This window comes from Centrocercus urophasianus, unplaced genomic scaffold (assembly GCF_019232065.1).
Source record: "Centrocercus urophasianus isolate 14NV4802_14NV808 unplaced genomic scaffold, USGS_Curo_1.0 seq_26, whole genome shotgun sequence".
Taxonomy (NCBI): domain Eukaryota; kingdom Metazoa; phylum Chordata; class Aves; order Galliformes; family Phasianidae; genus Centrocercus; species Centrocercus urophasianus.
The window spans coordinates 6,242,295-6,255,791 of NW_024884822.1; the positions used below are offsets into that span (position 1 = coordinate 6,242,295).

At 46.5% G+C, this 13,497-nt stretch overlaps 2 protein-coding genes across 3 annotated transcripts; both read right to left on the minus strand.

Moving 5' to 3' along the window:
• Positions 1–233: 233 nt before the first annotated feature.
• Positions 234–7,145, minus strand: LOC122164512 (E3 ubiquitin/ISG15 ligase TRIM25-like). 2 transcript variants are annotated; one of them, XM_042826599.1, is made up of 9 exons: positions 6,479–7,145; positions 5,113–5,208; positions 3,843–4,076; positions 3,717–3,739; positions 2,448–2,587; positions 1,984–2,014; positions 1,553–1,584; positions 749–820; positions 234–592 (listed from the first exon to the last, which is right to left on the minus strand). In XM_042826599.1, the coding sequence occupies exons 1-8, from the start codon at positions 7,091–7,093 to the stop codon at positions 792–794; spliced, it is 1,200 nt and encodes a 399-aa protein (XP_042682533.1). In that variant the 5' UTR covers positions 7,094–7,145; the 3' UTR covers positions 234–592; positions 749–791. The 2 variants fall into 2 exon arrangements, with proteins under 2 accessions (XP_042682533.1, XP_042682534.1); XM_042826600.1 differs by lacking the exons at positions 234–592; positions 749–820; positions 1,553–1,584; positions 1,984–2,014 and having other exon boundaries at positions 2,503–2,666.
• Positions 7,146–7,534: 389 nt separating this feature from the next.
• Positions 7,535–13,278, minus strand: LOC122164287 (E3 ubiquitin-protein ligase TRIM62-like). The gene is made up of 6 exons (XM_042826169.1): positions 12,147–13,278; positions 11,459–11,554; positions 10,120–10,353; positions 10,008–10,030; positions 9,384–9,535; positions 7,535–8,316 (listed from the first exon to the last, which is right to left on the minus strand). The coding sequence occupies exons 1-6, from the start codon at positions 13,134–13,136 to the stop codon at positions 7,829–7,831; spliced, it is 1,983 nt and encodes a 660-aa protein (XP_042682103.1). The 5' UTR covers positions 13,137–13,278; the 3' UTR covers positions 7,535–7,828.
• Positions 13,279–13,497: the final 219 nt, after the last annotated feature.

Sequence of the window (13,497 nt, forward strand, 5' to 3'; positions counted from 1 at the left end):
CCTGCCTTCCCACCAGGTGCTCAATCACTGCTTCAGGCCATGAAAACATTTCCACAACAGAGGCTGACTAAGCTATCATACAAAGACAATTCCATCTTTGCTGTAACCATCACTTGTTACGTGTGGTTATCCAAATAGAGCCACGGTCCTGAACAGCTTTCTACTGCAGACAGCCACAAGCAGTGTTCCTAACAATTAATCCCCACTGATGGTATGAAATCAAACAGCCTTTCTTGTTTATATCTACAGCTCTTTATTTGGTTACGCTACTGTAAAATGGCAACGCAGTCACTTCAACTAATAGGACAGGAGAAACATTAATGCTACAAGATGCTGTAGTTGGAGATTTTCTTATGTTCATGTTAATACTTGACACTTCTTTTCAAAATTTGCATTGCTATAGAACTGCTTTTAATAGGAGGTTCATATGGAAGACCAAGACACTTAACGGCAACCTGGAGTTAAACAACTCTTTGGACAATCTTTAACTTCCTTCTCTCCGTGTTCTGAGCTTTTTGGCATCTCCCTATCTTCCAGGAATACGTATACCATTCACTTTGTCCACATCTTCATCCTTTCAGTTGGTATTACACTGTAGAAATACACAAGATGAAAAAGATTCACACAGTAATAATAACTGTAACACTGTAATAATCTAAGGCTGGCTCTGTTAAAGCCAAAGCAGCCATATTGTTAAGTTGAGCTGTGTAATTTAAACTGTATTGAATAGTTTAGTGGTACCACCTACCTCTTGTGCTCTCCATCTATTCCAGTTACTGAAATTTATGGCATTATTTTTGTTTTTTCTTCCCGAATTTGCCTGGTAAAACAAACAGATCTGCAGTTAGGACAAGACAGCACTGTTTTCAATCCTCTACATCCCTTCCAAAGTGAAATTTTATCATCAATCTATCCATTAGAAATGCTTGTCACCATGGAATCTTTTCCCTTCCAAAACTTAAAAAGTGGTGAAGAAAGTGTCACTTCTTCTTTGAATTTAAAAAACAAAGAAACAGAACAAAACTTATTTTGTAAGATGAACTTCAGTTGCAGAAAAGCAACGATTAAATCTTTCAACTAACTTGTACACAAGTTTTCTTTAGAAAAAATTTATAGGACAAACACCACTTCCTACCCAGCAGAAGGCTGTTTGTGCATTATGGATATCTGAGGAGTAATACTGTTTACAGGTTTAATATCTCCTGCAGCATCTGAATTTGTCTCTGGATGTTTTCAGGCACTGGTCTTGCTCACAGGGAACTCTTCTTTGGTCTTTCCCAGGGGCAGGCTCAGACATTTACTGAGTACCAACACAAAACCTGCCTCTCCATCAAGCTCAAGATAAATAATTTCTCTGTCAAGTTTCCACAGATTTCTGCAGATCTTGTGAACTGTGCCCAGAGGCTGCACTTCTGCTGGTCTCACCTCTCTCATGGAGAAGAGAAACATACAAAAAAATGTTGCTGACACTTTTAGGTGAGATATTTTCTCTGCAAGATGCACAGCCCCATGCCAGCCTCCTGAGGAACAGCGAGCATTTTTGAACACTTACTGTTTGAACTGCTACCAGCAGCTGGATGCTCACTGTAAAGAGACAGCAGTGAGTGTTAGTGCCTCATAGAACATAGATCACATCTTGGAAATAACAAAACAGGTGACGTTAATAGATCTGACCCCCCTATTTTGAGATAAATGACGATTTCCACATATATGTCCAGCCCGCTAGTTTTCTGGTTCTGTTGCCATCTTTTGTTTAATATTTGAATAAAAAATGTATTTTAACAAGTTCTCAGCTATATTATATATTTTATATGCAGCCCAAGACAATTCCTTTTCACTTAATGCAGCGGGGCACAGCAAAAGGTTGGATGTCCACGTCTAGGATCTGCTTGGCTCTTCCTGAGACCAAAGCACAGGACCAGAAGATGTACAGGCCTTAAATTCTGCTGCAGAGTTATTTCATAACTAAAGAAAAGGACTTACCTCTTCCACTTAATCTGGTTAGTGAGTAGTCCTAGGAAAGATTGAGAAGAATGTTTTACAAAGTTGGCAGTGCATTCAAGTCTGTGACTTGGCGCTGTGCACTTGAGACCACGGGCAGAGGTAAATTCAGTGGGAAGGAGGGTGGGCAAACAAAGAAAATGTTTCTCAAAATCAGGATTGACTGTCCACTGCCTTCCAGGCAGGAGAAAGCAGGGAACCAGTGCAGAGGAAGGAGAAGCTGGCTTTACACAAGTTTGGAGCCCTTGTTTTCAACTCCAGAATCAGCCTTACCTCCCCTTCCCTCCTACCTCTCCATCAGCCCACACTGCACTCTGAAACCCCCAAATCTCACTTGAGTTCTCACTCTGAACCTTTGTGGGAAGGAGCCAGCACTGGGCACCAAGGGGAGGAGGCTCTATCACACTCAGCCACGCACTGCTGTTGGGTCAGGGCAGGACACTCACTGTGCACACTTTGCAGGTACGTGTCCAGGCGGGATGAGCAGTCCCCCATCAGTGTCTGGAAGCTGCTGACAGCGGCCTCGTTCAGTTCCACCGCTGACACGTCCATCTTCGGACAGATCCTGAACTTGTGACTCGAAATGCTAGGATGCAAGCAGGCATTTCACCACAGAAAGCCATTTAGTGTTGAAGATTTAACAAACTCTTTTATTAAGAAGGACTCTGCAAAGAGGACAGTGCATTGTGGTGTAAACAACTCTTTGTTAAGGTTAAACAAGTCACAGCTGTTAAAATTAACAATTTATTTGGCATTACCTGTTACTTACCAGACCCACATAAGACCTTTGAAATACTGAAATGAGAAAGGAGGAGCCATAGTGTTTTTGTGTGAAGCTGCTTTGACCTCTTGCAGGCAGGCTGTCACTGTTCTAGCACAATGACCATTGTGATAAAAAGAAAACACCAGACCTATTAAACAGTCTCCAGGCTTCTGGAAAACAGCTTTGATCCCACAGGCTACATTTTGATTTGCACAGAGCTGCGAGTAACGGAAGGCACTGCTGCCAGCACCGTCGCCAGGTATGCAGTGATTCTAAGTTATCCTTACCATCCAACCTCAGCCTTAATTTGTGCAAGGTACAGAGATGAGCTCTTTAGAATCCAGCTAGACGTTAGAGCTGGCCCTTCATGAGACTGAGGAGTTTACTGCAGCAACAGAATCCCTGGTGGATACGTAACTTAATGTACTGGCAGTGTGGTTTTGCACCATTGAATTACAACAGACACCCAGATGTCAGTTAGGAAGTGGTAAGTTATAAATTAAATGTATCACTTGCAGGAGAAGGCAAGTGCTCTGTCAAGTCATTACACTTGTCCACAAACAGAACCCAAACTGAGCTGGTCGTCTCTGCAGCCAAGGGCTGCTCAGTGCAACTAAGTGTGGGAAAGTCACAGATACACAGCTGGGAGAGCACTGCTGTCTGTAACCTGAACCCTTATGGTCTCCATCTCTAACAAAAGCCAGTAGTTTTCCCCAGAATCCAGTAACCATGTAGCTAAAGAAACTGAAGCTGTTTTGGGCCACTGGAAAGGTCAGCAGCTATGTCCCCATCTTTGTTAGTTGTGTGAGCATGGTGCCCTCTGGCACAGATGGAATAGGGAGCAGCTTTGCAGAGGGGGTTCCAGGACAGAGGGGCACATGCTGCAGGTTTGATCTCAGTTACCCACATCATATTTTTTCAAGGAAAACAAGTGTTTTCAGATGGAACGTACCTGTCCAGCACCAGCCTAAATTCCTGTGATTAAGATTGAAAAAAAAGAAGAAGAAATCATTAGTGTAATTTCCAGAAAGGGCAGCTGGCTGAGAAGCGGGCACACGAACAAAGAACAGCTGCTTACTTTGACGAGGTGGAAAGTGTTTGGTTGTTCTTTTATCTTCTGCAAGGACTGAAGATGCTGCACAAGCTCAGCTCTCTTTTCTTCCATCTCTTTCTTCCGTTTAGCGCATTCTGCCAGTTGTGATTTCTCACTGGATTGAATATCACTGAAGATCTTCTTCTCTTTATTTTTTATCTGCGTCTTTATCTCTCCAAACATCCTTTGCAGCAGGAAAGTCACTGCTTTCGTATTGCTCTAAATGAAGAGAGAAGAAAATGGTGCACTGGCTCAGGTGCTCAACTAGGGGTCTCTACTAGATTTGTATCTGTCCTTTCAGCTTTAGAAGGAAGCAGACAATAAGCTTTTGCTTAGATTATGTGATAAACACAACAAATTCTGAAAATTACCCTGCTGGAGCAACAAAATCGGATAAAATCCAGCTAGCAGTGTGAGAACCACATTGCTAAATGCAATACCTTTATTTACAGGGTAAAAAGCTTTAAAAATATATAATGCTATGCACAGACTGTGGTGTGCAAATGACTAAACTCTGCCAGTCCTGCCACCACAATGAAAGGTGGAGTTTCCCAGCTGGTTCCTTCTGAGAAGCTATGCTGGGAGGCTATAAAAAAGCTTGATGGGAGCTTCTTATATCAGTGTTTTCCCTACTTCGGACTGCATCTCTTTCTATTCATCTTTTTTTTCTACTTGTACTGATAGTTGAAGAGCTGGACACCTAGATGATACCTGAATTTTCCTCCTGATTTGACAATTGTTCTAGCTAAAAGATTCTATGTTCCTTGCTTACCATATTTATTCTGCAGTTGTAATAATACTAACAGCCAGTATATTTCATAGCGAGCACCACTCCTAATTAATTAATTCTTGCAAAAGAGACAAACTAGATCCTAAAACCCAAATAACCACATGTTAAAATGTAGAGAAGAGTTGCAAAGGATTGGTTTGACCGTTCCCAAGGGCTCCAGATGGAACGAGGAAGGCAGCCCACAGCAGTGCAGTCAGTGGAGGTCACCGGCTGCCATTCAGGCACAGCTCACAGCCTCAGCATCCCTGTGCAGCCCTGGCTTGAAACTGCTGTCACAGAGCAGTTTCAATACCACCACCTGTACGGGGCTGTGCCTGATGTTTTCAGTAATTACTGGAGTGCCTTTGCAGGTGAATCTATCAGGACAACTTGCTGAATGTGACACCACAGTATTATTGCCATCATTTATTTCTTAGAAAACACGGAGGGAAGATGCTCTGAATTAGTCGTGAGCTGGGTGCATACCTCAATCTGATTCTTGTTTCGCTGAAGCTCCTTGAGGGCGATAGATAAATAATTTGTGTATCTCAGCAGCCTATCCATAGTGTGAGAGAGGTCATCCTAGCAGAAGAAAAAAGAGCATTGAACTTCACAACAGGGAAGCAGCATGTGTATTATTAAACCAGGCCAGCCGTTTGTGGCACTGGTGAAGCAGCATGTGTGCTTGCTTTCTCCAACACCATGGTTGCAGTAAGCTCTAAAATAGGCTGTGTTACTTGCCTCCTTTTAAAAGTAGGGTAAAATGGCAAAACCAATATAATTTTTGAAGTCTTTCAAGCCAGTGTTTAATGTTGATGTATGCGTGACTTTGTATATGGTAGATTAATCAATTAAAAACCTTCCCTTTGAATAAGTAAATTTCTCTTTAAATGAATAAATCTCACTTTGTCTGTTCAAGTTCTGTTCCCTTCAGAACCTCCGCATGTGCTTAATGTAATCCAAACCCTTGGTTTTCACATCTGTCAGTGTTTGTGGCATCTATGGGCAAGGTAACAAGTGACCATCTTTTCAGGACATTAGCAATACATCAGTACTTACTCACCCAGCTGCTTACTTTGGTACAGTCCCTGAGTGCTGTTACAATGTATGATGGCAGGTTTCTGGGTGATGTTAAATCTCGCTCTTCAGGGATGAGGCAGGCTCTAGACATTGCTCAAAGCAAGTCTGGACGTGGCTCCAGGCAGCCTGGTCTAGTGGATGGTGACCCTGCCCACAGCAAGGCATTGAAACTAGAAGATCTTTGAGGTCCTTTTCAACTCAGGCCATCCTATGATTCTCTGATTGCTGCCTGGCTGGTGCTGGCTACTCCTCACCTGCTTCCAGCAGTGTTTTCACACCTCCTGCACGCACTAATGGCCACAGCAGCACACATGCCAGTTTTTTAAACCTCTTGAGTAAAAAATGACACCAGAAAGCTTAGGTTTTTTGTCGTTTTGGTTTTTTGTTGTTTTTTTTTTTTTTTCTGTGAGATATTTGTCATAGCTGGAAAGTTTTAAGTTTTGAAAAATGTAAAGATGAAGAATCAAATCTGACTGAGGTTCCTTGCCCCGAAAGGCTTTTGTGAGAGGAAAAAGCGCCGCTTTGGAGGAAGAGCTTGGTAATCTGCTCAGCCACCACAGAGGAGGAAATGACAAGCAAAGCTCAGCACATAGGACCAGCATGCTGGTATGCCCGTGGTGCCTCTCCCTGCCTTCAGCCCCCATCCCCACCCCAGAGAAAGGTTAAGTGTTCCTGCCCCCACCCCCATGCTGTGCCCCTCTGCCCCCATGCCCAGGCTCTGCAGTGAGACATGCAGGGCCTCGGGGAGAGGAGTGAGAGGAGGGCCCCTTACCAGGTTCATGTCATGGGCCTCCTTCAGGGTGAGGATCTTGTGGCCCTTGTGGCACCCTGCAATGGAGCACAGCACGCAGATGAACTGCCTCTCGTCCTGGCAGAAGTACTCCAGGACCTTGCCGTGCTCCTGGCACCTCCTCTCCTCCATCGAGCCGCCCGTGCCCACCTCCACCAGGACGTGGTCCCTGTGGGAGGCCCTGGCGCCGTGCTTGTCCAGGTGGGCCTGGCACAGGGAGGCATCGCAGATCAGGCAGGTCTTCACGGCCGGCTGGGGCTTGTCCAGGCAGAAGTCACAGGGAACTGCCTCTCCGTTTTCCGTCGCAAAGCCCTCGTCCTGCTTCCCTTTGTTGGCCAGATACGTCTCCACGATGCTGCACAGATGGAAGTTATTTTGCAGTTCCAGGGTGGGCCCCAGCTCGACCCTACACAGCGGGCAGGAGTAGGGGGCCTTGTCCTGCTGCTGGGTGCTGAGCACCTTCTGGACACACTGCTTGCAGAAGCTGTGACCGCAGCGGAGTGACACGGGGTTCTTGTACAGGGACAGGCAGATGGAACAGCTGAGTTCATCTTCTAAGCTACAAGAGGCTCCAAATTCTTCCTTTGCTTTTGCCATGGCTGCACAACCGATCGACAACACCCACCAGTCTGCCAGAAACGAAACTGAAATGCACAGGGCCAGCCCTGCAGCCCCGCCCCCTGCAGCCCAGCCCCCTGCACTCCGCCCCGTGCTCTCTGAGGTGAACAAAATGCTCCCCCATGTGAGGCGTGTTATCGGCAGTTCGCCTGCAGCCCTGTGCCCAAGTGAGCCCTGGATGCGATGTGCCTTAGCCTGGCTGCAGCAAGCCAGGTGTTCTCTGCTTAGTCGCGCTCTCCTCAGCTGCTCCAAGCGCCACCATCCTGCTGGTACCCCAGGGTTAGGAACAGACCTATGGCAGTGCTGTGCAGGACACGGAGGTAAAAGCTGGTGCACTAGAGCAGAGATTGGCAATGCTGCTTGTGAGTGCTGTAGCATTCACGTTGTGCCGTATATCTAATAGACTAGGTTACCACCAAGTTTTGTGAACAAAATTACTTTAATAATATCCATCCAACACAGCAATCCATACAGTTCAGCAAAAGTACAATACTTGAAACAGAAGTACTAAAAACCTGAGGAGATGTATTTGATGGTAGAGCCTCATTTTCTCCTTCTCTCACTCAGCCCACAGCTGCAAAAGACCTTATTATAGCTCAGGAGCAGGCCTGAAGCCTGGCTTATACTGTGCTAATGTGGCAGTCTGTGCAGCTGCAGCCTCAAAACATAGAGAACCAAGGAGCAGAAAGGCAAGGCAGCCTTTCCCCCAGGTCACTATGTGAGTGAAAGGGAGCCATGAGAAATGCTGAAGATAGCATAGACAGGAGAGCTTGCAGGGATGATTACTGCAGCTATGGGCACACAGCTCCTAGAAGAGCCCGAATAATCCTTGACAGACACATCAAAAAATGACACTGTCTTTCTTTCGCAGTCTAGTTGTACCCTGACCATTCTGATGGCTGTGTTAAGTAAATGGACTTTAATCTGTCTTTTATCTAGAAACACACGGAGATGACGCTGAGGCGACATTTCCAGGTAGCATTGAAAACTGTTATCAGTGACACCCACTTTCCAGCACAATGAGTCACGGGTGATCACCTCCCAGAAGTGCTGGCCACTCGAGAAGCAGCTGGTGCTGTACACCCAGAACGGCATTTCAATTAGCACAGAAAATGGGTAAGATGGCCCAGCTATTCTGAGCACCGTGTCATCTACATGTAGTCCACATGCTTGACGTGATTTGAAAGTCAGATGTTCATGAGCTACAAAAACAAACAAAAAAAACCACGTTATGGTTCACAGATGGTTGTGCAGATCAACATACATCTCCATTGCTGGAAACAAAGGTGAAAGAAATCTTGAACCCAAAGTTATTAAAAGTGTATTCATTAAGTACACTCTCTGCACCTCTCTTAGCTACTCCTACAGAGTTCTAAAGGGAGTGAATATCACGTTTCAAGAAGTACTTCCATTTCACAATTTTAACACAACTTTTGCTTTCTGTTTCCAACTGCAGCAACTCCCTCACCATTATCCCGCAGAGCTTCATTATGTGTTCTAAAACGCTCTCTGGATCAATCCCCACGCACAAGTATGCAAACGTTTTATAAAATTATTTGCTTATTTCATTTGAAGCCATTTCCTAGAGCTCTCAAAAAAGCCCTAAGCATTGGCTGCCACACAGTTAATCCTGCCCTGTTTTCCTTCATACTATCTCTTGCAAGTAATGTATTTCAGTATTGCAGCTTTTTTCACTCTGTAAGTTATCGTTCAGTAGCTGTGAGCTGGCAACTAAAACTGCTCAAATGGGATAGGTAATTACAAAAGTCTGCTCAAGAGGGCAAGAACATGGGAACCAGAACTTTTTTTAATTCATCTGGACAAGATCCTACAGCGCACAGCACATCAGTATGCTGATCCTTTAAAACAGCACAAAAGAGTACAGTTATTTAGATAGAAAGAGCAAATCATTTATATTTGTAAACAAATTCCACCTGCTGCTGTGGAGTGCTCATCTCTCCTGTGCCACTTTGATGCTAGTGACAGAAGAGATGTTGCTACACTCTTCTCTTTGTCCTCTCAGAAAATTCCTAGACATCTGCACCTCACCACCCACAGCTCATTGTACTGGGGTGCCTCCGAGTCCCACAGCGCTGATGCCCAGAGCAAGCTTTCCTTTTGTTGCACACATACGTGAAAATAATCAAATGCAGTGTCAGCAATCAGTTCTAGAGGAACTTGGTGTACTTGCTGTATTTTTACAGCCCTTTCTTAAATATGCTTTGCTGATTCTCTGTCTTACCTCTTACTTAGTGAAATAATCACTTACCAAATGACGATTCCATTGAGGACTCTGCATCCAAGATTAAGTGGTCATAAGGCTGGAAATGCTCTTGAATGATGTTCTTCATTGATTCATCCATAATAGTGAGCTGCTCTGCCAGTTCTGTGCCATCTTTATTAGGAACTTGTTTCCTCTTCCTAGAACATACAGAAAGGCATCAGAACAGCAGTGAGTCATGGGAAGATGTTACCAATCCCAATGCTGAGTGAACAACTGAGCCAAGCAGAGGGCAATGCAGTGCTGGGGACAACTCTGACTATCTAAGCTCATCTGTTCTTTGCATGTCCGCACAGGCATCTCAATATTCACAAACTGCCCCAAGCTGGTCACAGGAATGGGTGCTGATGGTTCAGAAAAGTCAGTCATGTTGTATGCGGAGATTCACACACGATATCAGTGAAAATTCTGGGGCTTCTTCAGGTCTCTGAAGGAGAAAGGTGCCAAGCATGCATCAGTGTGCTGAAACTGGCAGCCGTCATGAGCCCAGCATAAGCCTGGGAAGCTGGGCTTGCCCTGTGTGCCAGGTGGGCAGACAGCCTGGGACTGAGGGATTGACAGCCATCAGCAGCTCAGTGAAATGCAACAGCAGACCACCAGTGAAGAACTTACCTGGCTTGTATTGCTGACAAACCCTGTAAAAAAGGCATTATGAAAGCAGGATTAGCACAGTACAAAGGCCAACACAAGTGCTGCAATATCTCTGGGAAGGGCTGTTATGTACCTTAAGGAAGAGTACTGGATCCTTCTGATCCCTCAGAGCCTTCAACTCCTGCACACTGCGGCTGGCAGCATCCTTCATCTCTTTGTGTTCTTTTATCCACGGCTCAATCTGAGAAAGCTGTTGCTCCTCAATGTCACTGATGGCTCCCAGGATCTCTGTTTTGCTTCTATCCAGCTGCTCACAAATCAACCTGAAGGAGTGCTCCACATGATTCCTGTGCAATCTTTCCAATGCCTTTTGAGAAAATATTTGCAAAACTATTAGGGATGGAATGTTACACTTTCCACACTCTCTCTCACTTAGAAAGGAGCCTGATCTTTTCTGCACTTAGAGAAGTATCATTTACTTCTTCCACATAGCAACATAGCAAGATGTCTCATTGACAGCAGATGGGCCAATTGACATAGGTGCCCTACTCCTGCATCTGGCAGCTGACGACAGAACACCTGGTAGCAGTAACTGGGGAATAGTCTCATTCCCTTTGGATAGACTCCAGCTCCTCTTTCCTTGGGTTTCCAATACTGGGAAGTTCAGTGCTTTCAGGAGCACCAGAATGATGCTGCCAATGACTAAGTAGCAGTTCTTGCACTAAGCTTGCTTAAGGCTTTCTGCTATGCATCTTTCCTTTTTCTGCACTGGTAGTTTTCCATGGATATGTTCTCTTTTGCTCTTTTAAAGAAGGGTAAGGAAGAATGCTTTAACTGCTTACTGCCTCCACCAAATTGCCTTCACTGTTAGCAAAAAGCTGTGCTGCCCCAAACAGGACACTGCCAACAGTACAGTTTTGCCTTCAGACAACAAGGGAGTACTTCCCTTGTCTGGTGCCAGGACTTCCACTACTTACAGCCCCATCATTTCTACCGGTGGAAGGAGTCAAGTACATTTGCATGCCAAAAAATTCAAAACACTTTGGGACGGTCTTTTAACCTCCCATCTACCAACTTCTTAGATGCACAGGCTAGCCTAATAGGATTGCTTGTTGTAAAGAGGATTAAAATCACTGTAAGATGGTTTATATCTTTCCCCTAAAGATTTTAGAGCATGCAAATTGAAGAAAGCTGGAAAAAGAAATCGCCACCCACCTAAGAGGAAGCATGGCCTCAACAGCAGCATTCAAGTTCATCTATCCTCTGTAATCTGAAAATGTACTTCCCAGTCTTACAAGAAAACTGCTCATCAGACTCCAAAGGGGAAACCAAGAAAGTAACTGAGAAACTAACCAGGAACTAAAAAGCTTGGAGATCCAGGGGCAAGGAAAGGGAAAAAAAAACACCAACACAACCCTGATCAGCTATGAGCATAAACCACCCTCTAAGTGCTATGGGATTGTGGAACAAACCTTTATCTTCTCCTGTTGTGACAGCAGATTTTCCAAGTTTTTATTCACTGCAGCTTCATGTTTTTTCAGTGTTTTCACAGTTTTAGGGAAATCACTCTGAGAAAACAACAAGAGCGAGGTATGAGGTACAGACATAAGGGCACAAGATGGGCAATGTTATGGAGGTGGGGGGGGTCAGACCCAGAAGTTTGTTCACTGTCTGCTCTCACGACAAATCAGCGCATAAAAGCTTTACTGGGAGATTCTGCCCCTGGACAGAACTCATGATCATGAGTGTGGGGAAGATACTCTCAAAACAAAAACTGTTCATACACAACAGCCACACGAAAAGCTACTTTTTATTGGTGGCAGCAGCTTCCTTTCTGTTATGCTGCCATCAATTTTCATTGCACAAACGCAACTGAGGCTGATACTCCTGTTTGAAGATGCAGTGAGGACTAAAAGCAAAGCCACAAACACTCGGTCCCACCGACCGCTCGGGAGATTGTTTTATAGCCCAAGGAGCAAGCCCAGAGGCAACCTGGAGCAAAGCCCACACCCAAAGCCACGTATCCCAAGATGGGAGCCTGCACACCTGAATCCCAGGAGTTGTTCAGGCCTCACTCTGCAGGCAGCTCTCCATATCCCGTATCCCCAGGTTTTCCCTCAAGCGTCCTCAGTCTGGGCAGCTGTCCTAGCAGCCCCTTACCTGTGCTTGGCCAAAAGCCTCCTCCACACTGATGATTTCATGGCTCCTGTGGGAGCTGGTGGCACAGCACAGCATGCAGACACAGACCGAGTCCGTCACACAGTAGCATTCCAGCAGCTTGCCATGCTGGGCGCATCTCCTTTCTGCCAAAACACGAGCATCACAGGGCTCCACCAGGACGTGGCTTGTCAGGAAAGCCTTTGTGCTGTGCTTGCCCAGGTGGGCCTGGCACAGGGAGGTCTCGCAGTTCATGCACGTCTTCACTGCTGGCTGAGGCTTCTCAAGGCAGAAATCACACATGATCTCCTCATCATGCAGGTCCGAACTTTCTCCCTTCTCTTCACATTCCACTTCACGTTTTAGTTTCTCTTCAAGAGCGGCATTTTGCTCACTGGTGTCCAAAAACTTCTGCACTACGCTGCGGAGCTGGATGTTGGGCTGCAGCTTCGTAGGAAGGGCTTCCTGGGCGCTGCACAGCGGGCAGCTGACGAGGCCCTGCGGGCAACGCTGACTGCGAAGCAGCCCCTGGATGCACTCCTCGCAGAAGCTGTGGCCACAGCTGAGGGACACAGGGTTCCTGTAAACGTCCAGGCAGACGGAGCAGATCAGCTCCTCCTGTAACGCCTTCAGCACCCGCGGCTCCGCCATGGCGTCTGCAAACGCACGATTCAACAGGGCGAAGGCCGGGCCGAAAAGAGCCGCGGCGCTGAGCTGGCTGGGCGGGGACTGGGAACTGCCGGCACTTCCCGGGAGGGCGCGGTGCCCCCTCGGCTTACAGCTCTGCTTCCTGCACTGCCGGGGCCGCCCGGCCCCTTGGGGATTCCCCAGAGCCGCCGCCGGAGCTGAGCGCAGCAAGTAGGCAGCCCTCCTGGAACGGGAAGAGCGGCGGCTGAGAGGTGCGGCCCTCGGCTTCCATCTGTAGCCGGTTTCACTTTTCTTTCTGTCGGTCCTTTCTAGAAATTTCTTGAGATGACATCTGGGGCCCTCCATCCTCAAAGCATGGCCCCGTGTCACTTTCTCCCTGCTCCAGCACTGCCCAAGTTCTCACCTTCCCTCAGCATTTGAGTCAGACCTTTGTTCCTCCTGGAAACAGAAGGGAGGCAAGCACAGAATCATTGAGGTTGGAAAAGACCTCTAAGATCATCAGGTACAACCCCAACACTTTGCCACCATTCCCACTGTCCCATCCCACAGCCCTCAGTGCCGCATCTCCACAGGTGTTGAACACCTCCAGGACAGTGACTGCAGCCCTCCTGGGCACCCCGTGCCAGGGCATCTCCACTCTGAGAAGCAATTTTTCCTGTGATCCAACCTGAACCTCCCCCGGTGCAACTGAAGGCCACCCCGTCTT

Coding starts and splice junctions, on each gene's coding strand:
- LOC122164512 (XM_042826599.1), bottom strand. CDS start 7,093: ATGGCAAAAGCAAAGGAAGAATTTGGAGCCTCTTGTAGCTTAGAAGAT. Junction 2,015..2,447: donor GTACCTGCAAAGTGTGCACA/GTGAGTGTCCTG, acceptor AATCTTTCCTAG/GACTACTCACTAACCAGATT. Junction 821..1,552: donor TGCTGGTAGCAGTTCAAACA/GTAAGTGTTCAA, acceptor TTGTTTTACCAG/GCAAATTCGGGAAGAAAAAA.
- LOC122164287 (XM_042826169.1), bottom strand. CDS start 13,136: ATGGAGGGCCCCAGATGTCATCTCAAGAAATTTCTAGAAAGGACCGAC. Junction 11,555..12,146: donor AGGCTTTTGGCCAAGCACAG/GTAAGGGGCTGC, acceptor TTGTTTTCTCAG/AGTGATTTCCCTAAAACTGT. Junction 10,031..10,119: donor ATCCAGTACTCTTCCTTAAG/GTACATAACAGC, acceptor CCTTTTTTACAG/GGTTTGTCAGCAATACAAGC.